At 39.7% G+C, this 24,876-nt stretch overlaps 1 protein-coding gene across 4 annotated transcripts in view; it reads left to right on the top strand.

Moving 5' to 3' along the window:
• asxl1 (ASXL transcriptional regulator 1) overlaps positions 1–24,876 on the top strand; it is a 102,686-nt gene that overhangs the window by 32,154 nt on the left and 45,656 nt on the right. Inside the window, exons 4-7 of one of the 4 annotated variants that reach the window (XM_080204821.1) lie at positions 378–486; positions 13,388–13,508; positions 14,178–14,284; positions 23,361–23,478. In XM_080204821.1, coding sequence (XP_080060947.1) covers positions 378–486; positions 13,388–13,508; positions 14,178–14,284; positions 23,361–23,478 — 455 coding nt within the window. Of the gene's footprint in view, positions 1–377; positions 487–2,357; positions 2,412–13,387; positions 13,509–14,177; positions 14,285–23,360; positions 23,479–24,876 lie in introns of those variants that run through there. The other 3 variants (XM_080204818.1, XM_080204820.1, XM_080204819.1) reach the window with 3 other exon arrangements.

The following is a 24,876-nucleotide window of genomic DNA, read 5'->3' as shown; positions in this document are numbered from 1 at the left end:
AACATTTTGGACAATGTTTTTTAGGTAGTTAAATAATTCCAGATGGATGTAACCCATGTGCTGTACTTGTCCTATTTATCAACGGACAATTGTGAAATTCTTCAATCCTTAATATTTCAGGCTGATGTCTGAAGCAAAATTATGTGGATTCGTGGAAATCAAAAGACTTAACAATTGCAAACGATTTTGAATCCAGTTGTAGTGTTGGCTTGATTATAAAAATCAAAGTGTCATTTAATTTCCTGTTTTTGGCATCTTTTACAGTTTTTAAAAATGATAGGGAAACTAGCCAGTTGGAGCAGAATATGTGCCAGTGTGCCAATCTTAACGTTATGAGGTATTTGCATAAAATGTGCTTTTTAATCTATTTTATGTAGTGGAACTTCTCCCTTGGCATGTCTGAATGCTATGCTTCACACTAATTCTCGTGCAGATGATGGAATGTTTTACAGACTTCCAGGGCGGATGGGTCTTTATACATTGAAGGTAAGAACTATTGTACCATTTTGTTGCAATCACTCTAGGGATTTCCAAGCTTAGCATTTGTGAGCACCACAGGTGGATACCATGGTCCCTGGTGTCCGTATGAAGAAATAAAGGCGCAGTCACTTTTAATTTGTTTGTGTATATATATATTCAGTTGCAAATATTCACAAATCTTCCAATTTAGGATTTAGCTTGAAATGTGGCAATAGAATCAACAACCTCAATTCCCAAAGCTCCAGACTCAAAATCAAAACTGGAGAAATCAATAAGTAATAAACAAGCACGGACTCAGTTACTGGGGCTTCAGGGTCTATTGCGATTCTAGGGTCACTTGTAGCCCACAGACTGCAGATTAGACACATCTACTGTCTTATTTACAGTACTTCTATTTTAGAAGAAAACTGTCTTATTAAATTGAAAGGCTTAAATTTCAATGTTATTTCAAGGGAACAGTTGTTGTAGGGGAGCTACTTTTAGAATAAAGTGTATACTTTTTTTTGTCCTGCACAAATAAATTCATTCACCAACTGTACCCTCCCCCGACTCTCGGGTCCACTCAGCAGGAATACCTAGTGATAAGTTGCCCTGAGGGCACTGATAGTTTGAGAAATATTGCTGGTTTTCTTTACCATGACTTTATATTAGGAATTTGTCTGTTGAAGACGTACAGAACACAAAATGATATGAGGTGGTGTGTATAATCCAACCTTAAATTGAAATCATGTTCACTAATACATTTTGATCATGTTATTTGTTCTTTAGCAATGATTGTGTGGCCTGGAAATTAAAATGATGTGGCTGCAAGAACTTTTTGGAAGAGGCTGTGGCCTCCAAGCACTTATTCCACACAGTATCATATTACTGCACAGCTGCAGAAAGATATTTTTCGGTGTGTCCCTCCTACTCCCACTGATCTTCAGGCTCTTTTGTTCCTGAAGAAAATTTGATGCAGGTTGACATTTTGAAAGACTCCATTCTGAGGCAGATATAGTATTTGCATGCACAATACTCTGAATGCTCTTGCATTTTCCACCTAACATCCATACCTTTCTCTCACATGAAAACCATAAAGCTTTATAGAAGACTTGCATCGTTCCTAAGGCATTGAATATTTTCTGTACTTGTTTCATTAACTTCTGTCTGCAAGCTTATGTTATATTTTTTCAGACACGTTAGTATGCTGCAGCTAATGTCCATTTAAACAGAACTGATTCAGACTGGTTTGGATAAAAGAGCTTGTGGTTTGGTGTCAAATTATGGATTTTAAAACCAGGTTTAAAGCACCTGATTTAACTTGGAGTATCAGTGTCAGTTGTGATTTAGGCAATAACAATGTAAGTACTATTGTTTGTTAGATTCTTTCAGTTAAATAAAATTTGAATAAAATTTGAATAAAATAAGAATAAAATTTGCATACTGCATGTTCTCACTTTTTTTAGACCGATAAACTGGGTATTTTCCTGAGAGCAGAGAACTCTTACATGGAGGGCATGAAGTATATAAAATTGAGGGACATACACAGAAAGCAACTCCTCCCTTAGAGGAGGGATCAGTGACCTGGGGGATAGATTTAAGGTAGGAGGTTTAGAGGGGATCTGAGAGAATACTTTTTCACACACAATGATGGGAGTCTGGAACTTACTGCCTGAAAGGGTGGTGGAGGCAGAGACCCTCATAACATGTAACAAATATTTTTGTGTGCTTACAATGCCAATGCATAAAAGGTGATGGGCCAAGTGCTGGAAAATAGGATTTGAATGATTAGGTGGTTGTTTTGGCTGGCGCAGATGTGATGAATTGAAGGGCCTTTTCTGATGTAGAGATCTGGAAATGGTGCTGCAACTCTTTGTGCTTCTGCTTTATTTAAGGTCCTGTTGAAAAAGATGAATGTCCGAGAACCTTGGCAACAAAATGGAAGACAAGAGGTGATTAAGTAATTTTAAGCGTAGATTTTAAAAGCATGAAATAAGGAAGCATTGAAGGTGGTAAGAAGTCCCAGAACTTTAAGAGCTTTACATCCTAGGAATTAAGGAGTTGGGGTGCAAAAACTGCCATAGATGTTGCTTTGAACACCAAAGAGGAAGGCTTTTTGCAATGGGGTACTTGAAGCTTAGACCGAATGAGGGTAATATCAGTAAGGACAGAAAAAAATACATGATGGGGAGATATGTTGGAAGTCGGAAGTAAGAAAGGGGTCAGCTGTTAGATGTCAAACTGTGTCTTTTGTTCTGTTTAGAAGTAAGAATCAGTCCTTGAAACATCTTTGCATAAATGGGTGCAGCATCTTAGTTTTATTAGAGCGTTATTAAAAGTGGATGAGGGGAAAAAGTTTGCAAAAGGGCAGCTTCAAGTTTGGTAGAGTTGAGAAATTGTTTGAAGTTGAAACAAATAGACCCAGATTGATTTGCAGAGAGGTAAAGTTGGCACCATCATGGTCATAACTGGTACTATTAGTTGCTAGAAACCTGAAACTGTGACACATTTGAAGAAGCCATATTCAGTCCATGGAGGAGACCATGGACCCTAAGATTCAGCTAGTCCATTGAGAAGGCTAAATAAGACGCGGGTTGATGGGTTTTTGATAAGAGAGGGGATTAAGGGTTATGGGGAGAGGGCGGGAATGTGGAACTGAGCCACGACAGATCAGCCGTGATCTTATTGAATGGCGGGGCAGGCTTGAAGGGCTAGATGGCCTACTTCTGCTCCTATTTCTTATGTTCTTATAATGGATAAGCTATTTAATCAGTGGAATATGCCTTAGATGTAAAGAAGGAACAGAAGGAAGACCTCTTTTTGGAAAAATGTCTACTTTGAAAGAAAGACATTTTAAAAGGATGAGTCATTGACTGCAGTGTAGAGATAGTGTTCATAGTTACCATTTATAATAGCAAGTTCTTTAGATGTGCCGAATGCTAGAAACTACACATGAAATGCAAGGAAACAACCATTGGTTCAGCAAAGATTATTTCAGGAAGAGCATTGTCTTGTCAAGAGCATTGGCTCAGCAACAAAATGGATAGTGAAGTAGGCATGCTGAAGTCATGTTTATCACATCTGTAGAAGGTTGAGTATTTGGACAGGAATCATTTGAATTAATCACTGATCACTACTTTGAGCTGCAACTATCAAGCAATAAGTTGGCTTTTTACGTGGCTTGTTGAAGGGAATATGGTATTCCATCGAATCTGTGGCTAATGCATATTTTGATTGCGACTAATCAGTTTCTGTGACACATTTAACTTAACCCACATGATAAACTGTAAATAATTTTGTTAAAAAAACCAAATCAATGAGTTGGATATTTGCAGTAGATGTGATTTATTTGAATTTTCAAAAGGCCTTGGATAAGACACCCCACAATAGACTAATAAATGAGTTGCTAGTTAGCTTCTAGACTGGAAGCCGTGGGTGGATGTAATGTCTCAAGGATTACGGCTTTTCATAATTTAACAATTTGGACTTTGGATTAAAAAAAATTTGTAAATTTATGGATGACACCAAAGTAAGCAGGAGTTACCTATATTGATGAGGACTGCGCAAATTATAGGAGGACATTAATAAATTTGCAGAGTGGAGAAAGTCTGACAAATTTACTGGAGTTCTATGAGGATGTGTCTAGGGCAGTGGATAGAGGAGAGCCGGTGGATGTGGTCTTTCTAGATTTTCAGAAGGCGTTTGACAAGGTACCTCACAAGAGGTTATTGCAGAAGGTCAGGGGACATGGAGTTGGGGGTAGGGTGTTAGAGTGGATAGAGGATTGGTTGTCAAATAGGAGGCAGAGAGTGGGGGTCAATGGGTGCTATTCGGATTGGCGGTTGGTGACTAGTGGGGTGCCCCAGGGGTCGGTGCTGGGGCCTCAGCTGTTTACCATTTATATAGATGATCTGGAGGAGGGAACCGAGTGCAGGGTGTCGAAATTTGCTGATGACACCAAGATTGGGGGAAAGGCAAATTGTGCGGAGGGTGTGGAGAGTCTGCAGAAGGATCTAGATAGGCTGGGCGAATGGGCCAGGAAATGGCAAATGGAATTTAATGTTGGTAAGTGTGAGGTGGTCCACTTTGGTAGGAAGAATGGTAGGAAGGACTATTACTTACGGGGCGAAAAACTGCAGCAGGCGACGGTGCAGAGGGACCTCGGGGTCCTTGTGCATGAGTCGCAAAAACCCAGCTTGCAGGTGCAGCAGGTGGTCAGGAAGGCGAATGGGATGCTGGCCTTCATAGCGAGGGGGATTGAATATAAAAGTAGGGAGGTCTTGCTGCAGCTGTATAGGGCATTGGTGAGGCCGCAGCTGGAGTACTGTGTGCAGTTTTGGGCGCCGCACCTGCGCAAGGATATTTTGGCCCTGGAGGGAGTGCAGAGGAGGTTTACTAGGCTGATACCGGAGTTGAGGGGGTTGAGCTATGAGGAGAGGCTGAATAAACTAGGCTTGTACTCGTTAGAGTTTAGAAGAATGAGGGGAGATCTCATTGAGACGTATAAGATGATGAATGGGATGGATAGGATAGAGGTGGAGAGACTCTTCCCGCTCAAAAAAGACAGTAGGACTAGGGGGCACAGCCTCAAGATAAAGGGGAGGCGGTTTAGAACGGAGTTGAGGAGGAACTTCTTCACTCAAAGGGTGGTGAATCTCTGGAATTCTCTGCCCGTTGAATTGGTGGAGGCTGCCTTGCTAAATATTTTTAAGAAGCGGGTTGATGGGTTCTTGATAAGAGAGGGGATTAAGGGTTATGGGGAGAGGGCGGGAAAGTGGAACTGAGCCACAACAGATCAGCCATGATCTTATTGAATGGCGGGGCAGGCTCGAAGGGCTAGATGGCCTACTCCTGCTCCTATTTCTTATGTTCTTATGTTCTTAAATTCATGACCAATAATTGAGGCGGAACATTTTGGTTGGAAGGATAGGGAGGTCATATGTTGCATGGGAGGTGTAAATCTGAGTGGGGTAGAGGAACAAAGGGATCTCCGGTTAGCAAGGCCATAAAATCTGGATTTCCAGCAGGATGGATTTGAATGTGGAAAAGTAATGTTGAACCTGTACCTAACTTCAGTTGGACTACATGCAGTTTGATTTGCCACATTATAAAGAAGATAGAGGCACAAGAGAGGATGCATTATAGGTTTACATACATGATACCAGAAAAGCTTAGGTATACACATCAGCAAAGGATGACAAGCTGAGTCTCTTCTCTCTTGGGGGGTGGGAGTGTGTGTGTGTGTGTGTGTGTGTGTGTGTGTATGTATGTATATAAAGCCCAAGAGGTGACTTAGTAGTTCTTGAAAATTGAAATGTTTTGACAGGATGAATTTGGTGAGATTGTTTTCTTTTCTGGAGTCCATAATGACGAAAGGCCATCAATATAAGCGAGTTACCAAGAAATCCAATACTGAATTTGAAAGAAACTTCTTTACCCAAAGAGTGGTAAGGATGTGGAACTCACTGCCATGGAGCGGTTGAAGCAAATAGTACAGATATTTTTAAAGGGAAGCTAAATGCGCATTTGAAGGCCAAGGGAATAGATGGACAGAATGGTAGATTTAGATGAGGAAGAATGATAGGAGGCTCGGGTACAGCATAAACACCGGCATGGTCTGTTCGTGTTGTGTATCCGATGTACATACTGGCAGCCCATCTAAGTGGGTTGGCAATGTCATGACCAATTGATTGTGAAATAAGTTGATACGTCACTACAGAAGCGAAGAGAACTTGTTTCTCTCCTCTCTCCCCCATTTCAGTTATCTATCTTAAATGGTTTGTTTGATTTCGGTTTTTAAAATGAGAATCAATCATTATCAATTAATAGTATTAGGCACCCAACGAAGAATAGAATGAGTTCTTGGAATACGTGCTAGTTTTCTCAATAAAGTACCATATTCTGAGATCACTGAGTCAAATGGTGGAGTATGACAGAGCAGCACAGGTAGACTTCCAGTCTTAGTTTTCTTCCTCCCTCCTGTATTGTGGAAATATTTCCTTGCTGAAAACCAAGTTTTGATTGTGTTTTTTGTTGTGTAATGATTTTAACAACTATCCTTCACTTTATAATACTAGTAGGGAAAGGATATGTTTTGTTTTGCCACTTGTATCCGACTTAGTGTGTGTCGTGACATTTTTGTGTTCTGAAAATTAATGGGAATAAAGACAAGTCTCCTGTATCTAAAGACCTGCATCCTTTGGGCCTTAAAAGGAAGTGGCTGCAGAGATGATTATAATCTTTCAAAATTGCCTAGATTTTGGAAAAATATCAGTGGGAAGGAAAACCATCAACGTACCATTATTCAGAAGAAAGAGGGTGACTGAAAGCGGGAAACAAAAGTTAACGTAACATCTGTCGTTGGGAAAATATAGAATCCATTCATTATTAAAGAGGTAGTGATCAGACATTTAGAAAATTTAATGCAACGAATCAAAATCAACATGGTTATGTGACAGAAAATTGTGTTTGACAAATTTGAGTATTTTGAGGATGTAACAAGAAGGCTCAAGATTGGGAAATAATTGATTTAGTGTACTTGGATTAAGTTGTTTGATAGGTGCCACATAAAAGGTCATTGCACAAGAGAGGGTTGGCTACCTAACAGGAAACAGTGAATTTGGATAAATGGGTCATTTTCAGGTTGGCAAACTGTAGCTCATGGAATGCTGCAGAGATCCATGCTGGGACCTCAACCAATCGCAATTTGTTAATTATTTGGATGAAGAAACATCCTGTGTTGTACAGGAGCATTCTGTGTTGTAGCAGAATTTGCTAATGACACAAAGACAGATAGGAAAGTAAATTGTGAGGAGGATACAAATAATCTGCAAAGGGATATTAATGGGTTAAGTGAGAAGGCATAAAATTGGCAAATGGAATGTAATGTGGAAATGAGGTTGTCCACTTGGTCAGGAATAACAGAAAGCAGAATGTTATTTAAATGAAGAGTGTCCACAGAATGTTACAATGCAGTGTTATCTGAATGCCCTTGAACATGAATTTCAAATGATTAGTTTGTGAATATGTTAATCAGGCAAATGGATTGTTGTCATTTATTGTGAGGGGGTTGGGTATAAAAACTGGGGAGTCCTGCTCCAGCAGTACAGGGTTTTGGTGAGATTGCACCTGGACTATTGTATACAGATGTGGTTTCTTAAGGATGAATTTATTTGTATTAGTGGCATTTCAGAGAAGGCTCACGAGGCTGATTCCTGACATTTTAATGTGTGATGTGATTGAAGGAGGGTTGTGACTGTGAGTGAGGTAGGTAAGGTGATCAAGAATACAGAGGTGAAGGAGCCTCAACTTTTGCAGTAGTCCAACATATTAGTGTTTCCTATAGCTTGTGGGGCTAGTGTGGATGAGTGAACTAATGAAGGCACTGTGGTACAAGAAGCCATTCAAGTTTTGGTGGGGTTGAGGAGAGGGGAGGCAGGAGTTAATTAGAATGCATTGGCTATAGGGAAGTGTGAGTGTGGTGCACTTGGATTTCCAGAAGGCATTTGACAAGGTGCTACATCAAAGGTTACCATGCAAAATAACTTCTGGTGTAAGGAATTAACATATTAGCATAGAAAGAAAACTGGTTAGGCTTAACCGGAAACTGCAAGTAGGCACAAATGGGTCATCTTCACATTGGCAACATGTAATGAGTGGCATGTCACAGGGATGAGAGCTGGAGTCTCAACTAATTGTCATCTGTATCAATGATTTGGATGAAGGAACCGAATGTCTGGTTGCTAAATTTGCTGATGGCACAATGGTGAAAATAACTTGTGAAGGGGACTTAGGGAGCCTGCAAAAAGATATAGATGAGTTAAGTGAAAGGAGAAAAATGGCATCTCGAGTATTAAGTGGGATAATGTGAATTTGTCCACTTCGGTAGGAAAAAAACAGTATATTAATTAAATGGAGAAAGATTGCACAGTACAGGGAGATCTGGGTGTCCTGGTACTTGAATGACAAAGTTAGTATGTAAGTAAAGTAAATGATGATGAAAACAAATGGAATGTTGTTGCATGGGGAACAGAATATGAAAGTATGGATATTTTGCTGCAGTTCTGCAGGGCATTGGTGAGTCCACAAATACAGTGGTATGTAATGTTTGGATTTCTTATTTAAGAAAGGTAATTGTATTGAAAACAGTTCAGAGAAGGTTCAGTTGGCTGATTCCTGGGATGGTGGGGGGAATCTTCTGAGGAATGGTTGGATAGGCTGGGCCCATATCCATTGGAGTTTAGGAGAATGAAAAGTGATCTTATTGAAACATTATCAGATCCTAAGGATCTTCACAGAGTGAATGCTGAAAGGATGCTTTCTCTTTTGGGAGAGACTAGAATCAGGAGGCACAGCTTAAAAATAAGGGGTCTTCCATTTAAGATGGAGATGATAATTTTTTTCTCTGGAGGGTCATGAGTCTGTGGAACTCTGAGAGCAGTGGAGGGAAGGTCACTGAATATTTTGAAGGCAGAGGTAGATTTTTGATTAACAAGGAGCCAAAGCGTCCAGGGATGGTAGGAAAGTGGAGTTGAGGCTTAATCAGATTGTCATGATCTTATTGAATGGTGGTGGAGCAAAATTGAAGGGCTGAATGGCCTATTTGTCCTAGTTCATATATACGTTCGTTAACTTCACAATTCAGTTCTTTAACCTAAAAGACAGTGATAATTCAGTGGTATTTACAATAGTAACAACTGGCATATATTTTCTACGAATCAAAAATGGCTTGCAATAGTGAAGATAATAGTTGGCTTGCAATGCATTATTAAAATTTAAGCTTTGCTGCAACAACTTGACACTACATACCCTCGTGCAAATCTTGTATCTGCCAGCTACTCCCTGTGTATTTTATTCAATATTTGAAATCTAATTATTTAAGAGAAAATGTAACATGGTTTTACATTATGATCCTTTACATTTTAAATTTAGTGAGACAAAATTTGCTGTAAATACAGAAGCTGTGTGCTCTTTCATGCCCATTATTGGGTAGGGATTGGAATTGCTGATGGGAACGTTTCTAACTCTGTTTTATTTGTTAATGCTGTAACACCCCAGAAGCCAAATAACCTATTGGTTATAGATCTGGCCAGTAATCTGTTGAGGTTGTGACCTCAAAAGTGCTGCCATGGCAAATTCTAATTTGTTCGTGGGATGTAAAAGTTGCTGGCAAGGCCAGCATTTATTGCCCATTCCTAATTAGCTAATTTCCCTTGAAGTACCTCTGTAGTCCACATGATTGGGTAAATCCAGAGAGCTGTTTGGGATGCTACTTTTCTGTAGCAATTTATAGTGGCTTATTTGACCATTTCAGAAGGCAACAAAGAGCCAGTCACATTGCTGCGTGTCTGGGTGTGATGTAGGTTCAAGTCAGGTAAGGATGGCTTTCCTTCCCTGAAGGTAAACAAATTAAATGGGTTTTATGACAATCAGGCAGTTTCTCTGTTTTTGCCTCCAATCCCACTGCTGATTTGTAATATTCTTGTCAGTCTGTGTATGTTAAGGCCAATGTTCATCTGTTGATCTGTGAAAAAGCGAGTACCGCCTTAATCATTAATCAGTGGGCATAGTGGAAATAATTACATTACATTCTATGCACAAGGTCTATAAATTACACAGATCCCCTGATCCACTTGTCAATGTAAAAGGTTCCAATAATGAAAAAATTTTGAGATTGTGAACTAACATTTCAGTTCTCTGCTTGTGTAGGGAATCAGTACAGTTTCTACTCTTCTACATTATATGGTTTAGCAAAACAGCTTCTCAGTTTTTTCACTTTTCGGTAATGGCATCTGGTATTGTTCCTGTTCAACACTGGTGAGGTGCAAGCCCCTGTTGCTCACCTCCACCCCCTGCTCATGTTTTGTCAAATGATAACCTCTAAGGTACAACGCTTCCCTTTGGAAAGTCAGTATATGATCACCAAGTTATGAGAAAATATGACAGAAATTTGGCATTGCTATCTAGAAAACAGGTGCTAAAGTAATATACAAAAATGTCAATTTATAATACTTTCCTTTATTATGGGGAAAATTTTAATACAAAGAACCATGTACAATGGCATTGCGAATAGAGGAGTGTAAATGCAAATACTTGAATTGTTTTGGTACTGCAACAACTGGCAGATGACTGTCGGATGAATACCGTAAGATGGGTTTCCTTACCCTGAACTGTCATTTAACTTGTCAATCTTAATTGAATTTTCAAAGGCAGCATGTTAGTTTTTCCAGTGTACTTCAGCATCATGATGTTTTCAGGTGCACTGCAGCTAGTGTAACTTTCTATTATCAATAGATCTGGTGTAAGAATTTAGAAGGTGTGAATGCTGTCCAATTATGTTTAACTTCAATGTTTTGCAACCTGTTTTTCCCTCCTCAGTGTTCAGATTTTTTACCTGCTGTACTCCATTTGTCCATTTCTTTACTTGAGGCACGGTGATATTTGCCCTGACACCATTTGCACCCTTAAGGGTTCTAATTTCTTGACTCGAGTGAACATGGCCTGTGTTTGAATGCTATTTAGTATTGGAATTTTTGCTTCTGAATCCTGAAAACTTGCATTTTGGGACTGCAAACTGGGACTTCTCCTAATCCACATTTTGTTCCTTTTTATTGTCCATCTAGGTGTGTTCTTGCTTTGTAATATAATCACTCGATCTTTTGAAATCTTGATGTTAACACACAGGCCATTTGGCCTATCTGATCTGAGCCAGTGTTGCTTTCGTTAGGGCATCGAGTTTATCCCACGCCCTCGCACCTCATATTTTTCTATTTTGTAATTTATTTTCTAGAAAGTAACCCCACTTTAAAAGACTCACTGGACTCTCATTTCATTAGTACTTGTATCAGGACTTTTTCCTATTCTCACCTCAGCCCACTCCCAATAGAACATTTCATCAACTTGAAGGTAACCATCACGTCACCCTTTTTCTGCTTTAGTGAAAAAGCTGTAATATTAGTTAGTGTCTCTCTATAAATGTTAAACCCTCCCTGATAACGATAATGAAAACACCTAATGAGAACAACTTGCATATTTATAGCACATTTAATATAGAAAAATGCCCTAAATTTGGTGTAATCAGAAGTGAAGAAATCCAGAGCCATTAGAACTATTTGGGAAAGGTGATCTCAAGATTGGGCAAAGAGATTTAATTTAAGGTGGGCCTTAAAGGAATCCTTCTGAGTCTTCCCTTTGCTTTTATATCCTTCAATTTATTGGTTGTTCATTTTTCCAAATAATAAAGTTGAATATTACTTCCTCGAGTTTCAGAATGACAAGGTAATATCGCAGACAACTCCAACATATAATGAATTTAAAAGGAAATTGCTGACAAAACACTTCTGTGAAGTAACCATTCTTTAAAAATAATTTTAATTGTTTTGTGTTTGAAAATTGAACATTTAAGTGGTAGAATTCTTCCTGTTTGTTACCCTTTTATTATCTCCTTTTGTCGTTTGAATCTTGTTTCCTAGATAGACTGATCATCTGTAATTGCTTCACAGCTTTCCGGTTAATGTCTGCATTGCTTTTGTGGTGAATTGGAAATGTGTTTTCTGCCTGCTTTGAACAGTTATATTTAGGTTTCTTCTTGTATCCAGCAGCTGAAACTGTGATGAAAAGTCATCAACCCTAAAAAAAAACCTCTCTCTCTCTCTCTCCCCACAGACAACCTGCTGAGTGCTTTTGGCAATTTCTGTTTTTATTTCAGATTTCCAGCATCTACAGTATTTTGCTTTTGTGTTTGTACCTGAGAATGTTGTTCGCCCAAGGAAGAGTACTTGATATTGCTTGTATGAATAAGATTCAGTATTCCTTGTAATTATAATGGTGATTATTTTTGTAATTAAAATATTTTTATTCATAGATTTGTGCTGAATTATATGTAACTTACCGTTTCAAATCATAGTGGATTCCAAACTTGGTTTCAGGGAAGCAAACTTATCAATTTGGTTAAAATAATGTGTCTGACAAGTGATACACTTTAACGTGCTTTCAGAAAGATACACTGCCTGGAGCATCCCGTGCAACTTCTAAAAGGTGCAAGTCCTCAATGTAGCACTTCCTTTTTGTTGCTGATATAGTTTCTCCTCTTATTCTCACCACCCCCCAACACCTTCTCTGAAAGAGGATGTAGACAGTCAGCCTACTCCCTGCCTGTACCTTTGTAAGAACGTACAACTTAGGAACAGAAGTAGGTCATTTGGCCCCTTGAGCCTGTTAAGCCATTTGGCGGATCTAATTGTGGCCTCGGCTTTACTTACCTGCCTACCCCACATATTTTTTGACTTGCTTATCAATCAGGAATCTTAGATATTCAGTGACCCTGCCCCCACTATTATCTGGGAAGACAATTCCACAGACTATCCTTAGAGAAAAAACATTTTAAATGGCAGATCCCTGATTTTTAAATTGTGCTCCTTGGTTCTAGCCTCCCCCATAAGGGGAAACATCCTGTCCGTATCCACCCATTAAATGTCAGTTAATTAAATGACCATTCTGGGTTTTCTTTCGCAAATTTTCATTTGCTCTATAAAAAGAAAATTACAAATTCTCAGTTTGGCAGCATTTCTGAAGCAAGGTGCAAAATTTGTATGGAGGGAATTGCTTTTGTCTGAATCTGATAACTCAGAACTGGAAGGAAATATGGATGGAATAATGTTTTCATGTTACTGTGAAGATCAACTTTCGGCTTTTATTTGCACATATTTTAAAAGCACATATTCCTTCCATTATTACAAGGATAGTTTTATTTCAAATATTCTCCTCTGCTATTCAAAATAGTTAATTTGCTTTTTTAGTTAACACAAAATACTGAAGGTAACAATTCTTTTTTTCATGCAGCATTATACTCATTTCCATCGTCAATCATTTGTAGCTTAATTATGTTTATTCTTCAGAGAATTTATTTTTAAAATTTTTATTAATTTAGAAAGATGCACTGTTATGGCCCAAAAACATGCCCATTGGCGATGGTGAAAGTTATGATGATGGACCTGACTTGGAGAGCTGTGACTCTAATGAAACCAGTACTACAGGCGAAGAAAATGATGGTATGTGACGGTTTGCTTAAAACCATAAAAACCAAAGCAGTAATGATCATGTGCCAATTATTGAATAAATTTAGATAGGATTATCTGCTTATGAAATCCAGGAGGAACCATCAGTTGAAAAATTGCCACAAAGGGATTGAGGGAAGTCATCAGAAGAAATTATTTTATAATGAGGTTGTTAGAACATGAAAACTTTGCCAGAGGGAGTTGAGGTGGGAGCCATTGTGCCTTTTAAGAGAATTGGCTAACTATCTAAAGCAGAGGAAGGTACGAGGCTACTGGGCAGCAGGGCTGTGAACTGGCTTTATCATTTAAGCTATAGATTTGCCCACTTTTCTAAACTTGTGCTGGAGAATGATTGCACTAAAGTCTTAAAGGGGAATTCAGATATTCAAGGCATGAAACGCGTTATGTTTTTGGAGGTGTCCTGGGTTTGCAGAATGCAATTTGGTGAATTTTAAGCATTTTTATAATTTGCAATTGATTTTTTTTTAATGCTTTTATAAAAAAAAGGAAAACTGAAATAGATTTTAAAACCATATTGAACAAATTGTCTTTGCGATTTAGTTGCATCTGTGAATGCTAATTGCCAGTATTGATGAAGCAGTGTGTGTGACGAACAAGAGAAGGGGGGAGCAATCTAAACACTTTCCTTCACTCCATAATTAGCGTCACCGGTGTCTGATGAGAGTTCCTCAAATGCGTCATGTTCCACTGATATTCAAGGCAAACAGGTGTCTCCTGGCAAGCAGAACAGTCACAAAGCAACCCAGCAGGTAAGTGAGGTCCTTTTTGATAAATTTGTACTGCAGCAGGAACAATTCACAACCTATCAATTTTAGAAACTGTTAAGGACGTGGAGTTTTGCCTAAATACTTTAAGGCAATAGTAACTGATGTACATCAGTGGAAAACCTATTGGCGAATGACTGCTTAAAAATTGAAATGTAAGCTGGCGCTGAGCCTTGATTGCTTGTAAGGCTTTCTGGTTTCCTCCCCAGAGCCGTGTTGCTTAGCAGCACTTAGCAGTATTAGCAAGTTGCATAGCTGCACTGGATCTGAAAGGGCTACTGAAGAGTTGGACTGTGCTTTTGTATCTAATAATTACATGGATTTGTTTTTCCAGATGCAGAACCCCACAACTTAAGACGCCTTCTTGAATGTTTTGTCCAAAGGAGTGATTTAATTCTTTGCTATTTAACGTGCAGGCTCCTCAACTGGATTACCATCTGACTATAGATGTTATACACTTAACATGTTTAATTTAATTTTTATTTTGTATGAAAGAATCATGAAGTCAGATTTCACCCATCAACATTGGATGGCTGTTATACTGAAGTATTCTGGAGCAGTTGTGCTATATCCATTTACAATGTTTTCATGTTACAATAGAATAGTTTTTTGAAAAAGACTAATTCATTCTCTGCTTGTGAGCATTGCTGAAAAGGCTACTTATTGCTCATCCGTCGTTTGCCTTGAGGACGTGATGTACTGCCTTGCACTGCTGCAGCTTGTGTGGTTGAAGATGCTTTCACAGTGTAGATAGTTAAGGAATTTCATATTTAGATCTAGCGTTGCGTTGTATGATGAAACTAATCGGAATAGGGTGACTGATGGGTTCATTGGTATTAGTTTGAGATGTCAGCTTTTCCTAGTCACAAACATTATGCCTTTGCTGATACGGAAACTGTTTGCAGAATGGATAAGAAATGTCAATTAATTGTAAGCTAACTTTGATTCTCTAATTTATTCCTGTGCAAATCTGATTTGTTTGAAATGTCCTAGTGAAGCAATTTGCACATTAAAATCAAGATGTGTGTTGGGAGAGTTGAATCAGAAATATATGCTTGTAGATTGTGCACACATTAGCTGTTGAACAATCAAGATTTTCCTAATATAACACTGCATTTAGATATTCTGAAGATATTTCACAAAGCATTAGCAGTAGGGCAAAATGATGCCCTGTATTAATTCATTTTTCTGAATGTTCTATGGCAATTTTTTTTGTTTTAATTGGTTTAATCTTAATTTGATATATTGTCATAATTAGCACACAATTGTACTTGTTTGGGCTCCTTATTGCAAATTAACTAAAGCATAGAACAGTTACAACATAGAAGGAAGCTATGTAGCCCATCATGTTTGGCTATCTGCAAGAGCCACTTGTATGCACGCTCACCCCCTGCAAAACTGTGCAGGCTGTCAGAATTGTAAAAGGAACAAGACTTTTATAAAATTCTTTACTGTGTTTGTATCAATATTGGTATGCATCTGTCATAAGAATGTAAAGTTTGAAACTGTTCTGTTTGGCCTGCAGGTGTTCATCCAATTAGCTACTAGATTTAATCCAATAGTTAATGGCTGAACGACCAACAGCTTTTTCATTTGAAGCTGAGTCAGTTCTTCCTAGTTTGTTACCAGCTCACTTAATACTGAACACTGAATATCCTTGAAGTGCAGTTAATAATGTGAAGAATGTGCACTGGCATAGGACAGTGGGTAAAGTATCTGATTCAGTAATGTAAATTCTGTTGTAGCATCACCCTTTTCAGGCTATATAGTAAATTCTGCCATTGCGAGTGAAACCCCACATCCTGAAACTTATTTTTACAACTTGCCATTTTATGTAAAGCCAAAGATAAATGAGAAGGAAATGTCCAGTTGTGTTTTTGGATGAGGGAGCTATGTTGACCATGATAAGGTACATCTGGAATTTTAGTTATTGTATAATTTGAGAAAACATTCCACGCCCATTCTTATTTTCTTGCACCCTCACTTCCATTATCTTAAATCTTTGGGAGAATCAATTTTCTTCATGTCCTTGAGCAGGGTTGCAAAGCAGTTTGTATTTTGGTTGTTCAAATTAAGTGGATTTCAGCATAGAATGGTTGATGACACATTGTTTCATTAAAAATGAAAGATGCAGGTGAGTTTGAGTGCAGTTTGACTTTCAAGTCTGGAAACGCATATCCCACTCTGGAGAACTTCACTCCATGGTCTCTAACATTATAGTCCCTAAAACTAAACAGCTGACTTTTATCTCCTTCCTAAAATTCTTACACGAGTCTAAACTGGTCAGTGTATTGTTACAGCTAGTTCCTGTCGAACTGAACTAATTTCTTCTCATTTTGGCTTACTTTTTCTTCCTTTGTTCAACCTCTTCCCAGCTACATGGTACCAAAAGAGACGGTGGGAAAAATAGCAAATGCAGTAGTGGTAATTTACCAAATTTCGTTGGACTCGGGGGTGGTTCCTGCAGATTGAAAAACAGCAAATGTGATGCCATTGTTTAAAAGAGGAGGTAGACAAAAGGCAGCTAACTATAGGCCAGTTAGCTTAACTTCTGCAGTAGGGAAAATGCTTGAATCTGTCATCAACGAAGAAATAGCGAGACATCTGGACATAAATTATCCCATTGGTCAGATGCAGCATGGGTCATGAAGGGAAGGTCATGTTTGATTAATTTGGTGGAATTATTTGAGAACATTACATGTGCAGTGGGAACCTGTGGATGTGGTGTGTCTAGATTTCCAAAAGGCATTTGACAAGGTGCCACACCAAAGACTGCTACATAAGATAAAGCTGCACAGTTCTATGAGTAATGTATTAGCATGGATAGAAGATTGGTTAACTAACAGAAAGCAAAGAGTGGGGGTAAATGGGTGTTTTTCTGGTTGGCAATCAGTGACTAGTGGTGTGCCTCAAGGATCAGTGTTGGGACCGGAATTGTTGATGATTTACATAGATGATTTGGAGTTGGGGACCAAGTGTAGTGTGTCAAAATTAGCGGGTGGCAGAACAAAGTGTGCAGAGGACACAAAGTCTGCAAAGGATGTAGATAGTCTAAGTGAGTGAGCAAGGGTCTGGCAGGTGGAGTACAATGTTGATAAATGTGAGGTTATCCAGTTTGGTAGGAATAACAGCAAAATGGACTATTATTTAAATGGTAAAAAATTGCAACATGCTGCTGTGCAGAGGGACCTGGGTGTCCTTGTGCAAGAATTGCAAGGAGTTGGTTTGCAGATGCAGCAGGTAATTAAGAAGGCACTTGGAATTTTGTCCTTCATTGCTAGAGGGATGGAGTTTAAAATCAGCGAGATTATGTTGCAGCTGTATAAGGTGCTGGTAAGGCCACACTAGCAATCAGCAGTAATTAACAGCAAGAGGTGAAAGCTTAACTTGAACATTTGAACAGGCTTCTCACCACCTTTCTCAGACCAAGTCATGAAGTGACAACTCCAAAAACATTGAAGATGGCTCTCAATACTTGCTGTGCACATCATTCTCTTCCCACCTACTCCTACCTCTCAAACACGTGTCCCTTGCTACCCTCATCTTTCTCTTTACATCTCTCTTCATATTTCTCTCTGCCTTTCTTTCTCTCTGTCTCTGCCCATCCTTATCCAAAATGGCTTCTCTAGACCCTTTTTAAATACCATCCAACTTGAAAGCCCACTGTAGCCAATTTTTGGAAAACAGTCAATTTGTCTATAACTTGTACATAAGAACATAAGAAATAGGAGCAGGAGTAGGCCATCCAGCCCTTCGAGCCTGCCCCGCCATTCAATAAGATCATGGCTGATCTGTCGCTGCTCAGTTCCACTTTCCCGCCCTCTCCCCATAACCCTTAATCCCCTCTCCTATCAAAAACCCATCAACCCGCGTCTTAAAAATATTTAGCGAGGCAGCCTCCACCACTTCAACGGGCAGAGAATTCCAGAGATTCACCACCCTTTGAGTGAAGAAGTTCCTCCTCAACTCCATTCTAAACCGCCCCCCTTTTATCTTGAGGCTGTGCCCTCTAGTCCTACTGTCTTTTTTGAGCGGGAAGAGTCTTTCCACCTCTATCCTATCCATCCCATTCATCATCTTATACGTCTCAATGAGATCTCCCCTCATTCTTCTAAACTCTAATGAGTACAAGCCCAGTTTATTCAGCCTCTCCTCATAGCTCAACCCTCTCAACTCCGGTATCAGCCTAGTAAACCTCCTCTGCACTCCCTCCAAGGCCAAAATATCTTTGCGCAGGTGTGGCGCCCAAAACTGCACACAGTACTCCAGCTGCGGCCTCACCAATGCCCTATACAGCTGCAGCAAGACCTTCCTACTTTTATATTCAATCCCCCTCGCTATGAAGGCCAGCATCCCATTCGCCTTCCTGACCACCTGCTGCACCTGCAAGCTGGGTTTTTGCGACTCATGCACAAGGACCCCGAGGTCCCTCTGCACCGTCGCCTGCTGCAGTTTTTCGCCCCGTAAGTAATAGTCCTTCCTACCATTTTTCCTACCAAAGTGGACCACTTCACACTTGCCAATATTAAATTCCATTTGCCATTTTCTGGCCCATTCGCCCAGCCTATCTAGATCCTTCTGTAGACTCTCCACACCCTCAGCACAATTTGCCGTTCCCCCAATCTTGGTGTCATCAGCAAATTTCGACACTCTACACTCGGTTCCCTCCTCTGGATCATCTATATAAATGGTAAAAAGCTGAGGCCCCAGCACCGACCCCTGGGGCACCCCACTAGTCACCATCCGCCAATCCGAATAGCACCCGTTGACCCCCACTCTCTGCCTCCTATTTGACAACCAATCCTCTATCCACGCTAACACCCTACCCCCAACTCCATGTCCCTCGACCTTCTGCAATAACCTCTTGTGAGGCACTTTGTCAAACGCCTTCTGAAAATCTAGAAAGACCACATCCACCGGCTCTCCTCTATCCACCGCCCTAGACACATCCTCATAGAACTCCAGTAAATTTGTCAAGATTAAATAAGAATTATCCATTGGTTTTAAGGTAATGACACACACCATCAGCTTTTAGACAATGCTTCTTCTCAAACTATCTCTCTTCTGGGAGTAGGTTTGAACATCAACATAGCTGCCTGTGTTTTAGAGGTGAGGTCCTTTTAGGCAAGGCCCTATTCAGTCCTCCTCCTAGTCAAGATTTACATTTGTCATACCTCTTTATTCTGTGGACCAAGAAGCACAAATCCTTTTTTCACAGCATTGAGTCCGTGTTAATCAAGCGTTAATATGTTTAGAATTGAAGAAGCTGTAACCATTTATTCCAAATTACAGACCTTCTAATATATTAATGAATTATTTATTCTTTAATTATCTTGCAATTAAGGCTGTCTATTTAACTCAGCTGGTTGGTTTCCAAATGTGCTGGCTTAGCTTTTATTAAAATGGCTTCTATCAATTTCAGTAGAAAATGCATCTCAACATTTTAATTCAAACTACAAAATGATATCTTCACTTCAACTCATGATCTTGAAAGTACCAACAGTGGAACATGCTTTGTTCCAGATTTGTTCAATTTAATACACTTCTGCTCTCCCTTTTTCCTTTCCACAAACCACATTAATGTTCCTCACTTTCTGCCCCAACAGCCCTACATTTAAAGGATTACCGCCTGCCATTTCTGTCACCGCCAAACACACATTTTCCTGCCCTCCCTTTTCAGCATTCCAAAGGGACTGTTCCAACCATGATACTCTGATCCCCTCCTTTGCATAACATTTCCCCTTTCCTTCCCACAGCATCTTTCCTTGCAACTGTAGATGATGCCACAACTGCAGTTTTATCTCCTTCCTTTCCATTGTTCAGAGCCCCAAACACTCCCAAATCAAGCAGCACTTGTCTACTTTCAATTTAGTGTATAATGTTGCTATTGCTATTCACAATGTGATCTCTACATTGGGAAGATGAGGCAAACTGGGTGACTGCTTTGCATTCTCATTCAGTTGTCAGTAGCATTCCTGACTTTCAGTTGCCTGCCATTTTCATCCTTCATCCCACTCCTGCCTTTGCTGTCTGCAGTGTTCCATGTGAAGTCCAATGCAAGTTGAGGGTACAGCACCTCACCTTTTTGAATGGACACTTAGTCTTCGAGACTCCATGTTGATCTCAACAATTTGAGATCACAACTTGTACCCTCCTGTTGATTTCTTCTTTACTTTGTTTTGTCTTTCCCTTTTTTGCTTTTAGGTGACAGTGATTATGATTCACACTCCCTTTTGATGTGTCTCTTATTCCATGATTACTTCCCTTTTGTCATTTTAATTTCCTTTACTCTCCAGCCTATCACAGCCCTTTGCTTTTGATCTTTTTTTCCATCCTCTGACTCCTCACTTGCTCAAAAAGTATTGTGTTTCTATTGTTCCGAGTTCAGATCTGAAACATGAATATTTCTCTCTCCACAGATGATACCAGACTTGTTGCATATTTTCAGCGCCATCTTGTTTTTGTTCCAGAATAAACTTAACTGCCCCTTTCGCTTATATGAAAAGCACATGGGCCTTCCAGAATCTCATTTTGAAATAAATCTCTTTGCTTGTCGAATACCCAAAATAATTTTCAACTGTTAAAACTGCACTGCTAAAGCAGCATACTTCCAATCCGTTGCTGCAGAAAATAAAAATCTATTCACATTTCAGTTCCCCTTTATCTCCTAGATGAAGGAGATCATCTCGTAAGAATCCTGGGCAGTCATATTTTGTTCGCATCACAAATTGATGGTATAAATTGAGCATTTGCAGTTGCATTGTTTTGTTATCAAGACAGCTATAAATGAGACCAGCGATGAGGCTGTTAACTGTTGATCCAAAAAATGATTGCTTAATTCATGATGTCCAAGCAGGCATCTTTGTGGGCCACATAGCTGCATATTACATAGCCTTGGGAGTCAGGCTAAAATGTTTCAATCTATGGTTTTGTTACATAAGAACATAAGAAATAGGAGCAGGAGTAGGCCATCTAGCCCTTCAAGCCTGCCCCGCCATTCAATAAGATCATGGCTGATCTGTCGTGGCTCAGTTCCACATTCCCGCCCTCTCCCCATAACCCTTAATCCCCTCTCTTATCAAAAACCCATCAACCCGCGTCTTAAAAATATTTAGCGAGGTAGCCTCCACCACTTCAACGGGCAGAGAATTCCAGAGATTCACCACCCTTTGAGTGAAGAAGTTCTTCCTCAACTCGGTTCTAAACCGCACCCCCTTTATCTTGAGGCTGTGCCCCCTAGTCCTCCTGTCCTTTCTGAGCGGGAAGAGCCTCTCCACCTCTATCCTATCCATCCCATTCATCATCTTATATGTCTCAATGAGATCTCCCCTCATTCTTCTAAACTCTAACGAGTACAAGCCTAATTTATTCAGCCTCTCCTCATAGCTCAACCCCCTCAACTCCGGCATCAGCCTAGTAAACCTCCTCTGCACTCCCTCCAAGGCCAAAATATCCTTGCATAAGTACGGCGCCCAAAACTGCACACAGTACTCCAGCTGCGGCCTTACCAATGCCCTATACAGCTGCAGCAAGACCTCCCTACTTTTATATTCAATCCCCCTCGCTATGAAGGCCAGCATCCCATTAGCCTTCCTGACCACCTGCTGCACCAGCAAGCTGGGTTTTTGCGACTCATGCACAAGGACCCCGAGGTCCCTCTGCACCGTCGCCTGCTGCAGTTTTTTGCCATGTAAGTAATAATCCTTCCTACCATTATTCCTACCAAAGTTACCTTGCATGTGCACTCATTGAAGTTTATTTATTAGTGTCACAAATAGGCTTACATTAGTACTGCAATGAAGTCAGTGTGAAAATCTCCTAGCTGCCACACTTCAGTGCCTGTTGAGGTACATTGAGGGAGAATTTAGCATGGCCAACGCGTACCTAACCTGCATGCCTTTCATACTATGGGAGGAAACCGGAGCACTCGGTGGAAACTCGCGCAGATCTAAGCGAGGAATTGAACCCTGATCCCTGGTGCTATGAGGCACATTGCTAACCACTGTACCTTCAGTAATATTTAATCACTATTATAGCATAAGCACTTATTCTGAAATAAAGCCTTGTGCAAGTCTCTCCGCGCTCAAATTTAAATCTGACAAAACCAGCAAACATGAAATGTAATTTTGCACAGGTGGAAGTTTTGTGGGCTTTGTACTTAAATAGCCAGGTCTTGGGTTGCACGTGATCCTTGACTGATTGGACATCCATCCTTTGTGTGCAGTGAGAAATTATTAATGCTTTTTGTTGGATTGATGCAACAGCAAAATGTATTCATTTAGTCATGTTCTTATTAGGCTTGTTTTCCTCCTTTTTAATCAGAACTTTGATCTGGAAAATGCAGTAAAATCTGGATGCACAAATACTTGAATCAAGTTTTGAATTTGCATACTACTGTTAAAGTCAATTAAGTCACCGTAGGATCAACATTACATTTAATGTAAACAATAGATCTGGAATTACTTCCTGCCTGGCCTAATATAGTGAAATGACTAACTGTGGAAGCACATCTGCCACTCTACCCTTGACTCAAACTTGCGCTACCATCCATGTGCAAGCTACAGAACGAATGCAGCTTGGAGATATGACATTACTGTAGAGCTGTGGCTTACTTCACTCGGTGGTTGCATGTTGCCTCTGAGGCCAAAAGATAGTGGGTTCAAAACCTATACCAGAGCGCTTGCGTCTACAACATAGCTGACTTATTCATGCGATAATGAGGAAGTGCTGAATAAAATGTTAAATCAAGGCCTCATGTACTCTTAATGTAACAAAACCTGTAGTGCTATTCCAAAAAAAGCTTCCAGTGTCCTGGTTAGCATTCATCCCTTAACAGCATCATAATGCTTTATCTGTTCATTTATTACATTGCTGTTTGTGGATTTTGGCTTGTGTAAACTGGTGTCAGTGTTTTCCAACTTTACAACTGTAAACATGTTTAAAAATGACTTGGTTGCCTTTGTAGCATTGTTACATTGAAATTGTGAAAGGTATAATTGTAAATCAAACTATTTCCTGAACTTAACAAGTTTGTACCTAAACTCTCTGTCTTACTTAACAGCCTGTGAAACAGCAGCCAAAAAAGAAGATTGGAGTTCCAGTTATGATGAGCAAATCCATTCCAAGGGTTGTATTGACACCACTGAAAGTAAATGGAGAACATGTGGAGTCTGCTTCAGGTAAAATGTGGGAAGCTTAGTTTGAATCTGCATCCTCTCCCTATGTAATCCTTATTTTTGTAGCTTCTTTGAAGCCTTTTTGCATGGCAAGTTTCCATTGAAAAGGTGTTAAGTTTCAGAATGAAGCGAGCAAAAATGGAGCATGGAAATAGTGGTGAGGAACCAGTGCTACAAGAACAAATATCAGGAGCTATAGCGTTTTAACTAACGAGCTGGAGTTTATAATTGAATACAAGTATTTTGGGTAATCTGAAGCAAATGGTCCAGAAAAGATTGGGGGGTGGGGGAGGTGGGTGGAATTGGCATAATTTGTTTACAAGCAGAGCGTTATTGGAACATGGAGTGCTTTGTCAACTGTAACTGTTAAGCGGGTACTTTCTAACATTAATTAAAAAGGAAATAGAGTAGGTGTTTGAATTGGAACAATATTAAAAAACAAAATAATGTGAAATGTAATTATATAAACAACAGGACATTTAACTGAGTAAACAACTACAGCTACAGACATTGCATCAGCACAGGCATTTGAGACTGAAAGTCAACTGTACCCTAATTGGGTTCCAAGAATTGTTATAATCAGGGTCAGAAATGCCAAAGTGTTTTGAGGTCAGCTTGGACCATAAGCTTTGCACTTTGAATTTGGCGCAGTTAAGCATAAGATGTTTCATTGCAGACTGATTTAAATGACCCACTAGGGAGCTTTTATCAAACCAAGTTTAATGAAGAATATAATTGACACATAGAAAATTAGCAACAACTTTTACCAATTACAAGCAAGAAAAAAAAATGATAGTGTATAAACGTTAATAAATAAATGCACTGTTTCAACCAAACCAACCTCCTTTATAAACAGACGCCCACCTCAAGTTTAGCATAGAAAATGCTCACATGATGTTGGGCCTTAGTCCTTTGGTTGGAGAATTGAAACTCTGGCAAGGGAGGAAATACAGTGAAAAGTCTGACAACACCAGGGTTAAGTCCAACAGATTTATTTGATAGTAAACTCACTAGCTTTCGGGTTTGTCCCTTTGTCAGGTGAATAGAGAGTTCTGGCCTCAGACAGAGCATATAAAGCACAGACAGTTTACAGATTACTGATTAGAATGCGAATCTTTACACCTAACCTGCTGTTCAAGTCCTAAAGTGGCCGACAATGTGAGTGGAAGGAGCACTGATCATAAGAACATAAGAAATAGAAGCAGGAGTAGGCCATCTAGCCCTTCGAGCCTGCCCCGCCATTCAGTAAGATCATGGCTGATCTGTCGTGGCTCAGTTCCACATTCCCGCCCTCTCCCCATAACCCTTAATCCCCTCTCATCAAAAACCCATCAATCCGTGTCTTAAAAATATTTAGCGAGGTAGCCTCCACCACTTCAACGGGCAGAGAATTCCAGAGAT

Source organism: Carcharhinus amblyrhynchos, chromosome 16, assembly GCF_965287045.1.
Source record: "Carcharhinus amblyrhynchos chromosome 16, sCarAmb.v2.hapA, whole genome shotgun sequence".
Lineage (NCBI taxonomy): Eukaryota > Metazoa > Chordata > Chondrichthyes > Carcharhiniformes > Carcharhinidae > Carcharhinus > Carcharhinus amblyrhynchos.
Note: the sequence above shows the minus strand (reverse complement) of the source record. Positions and strands in the feature narration are given on the sequence as shown.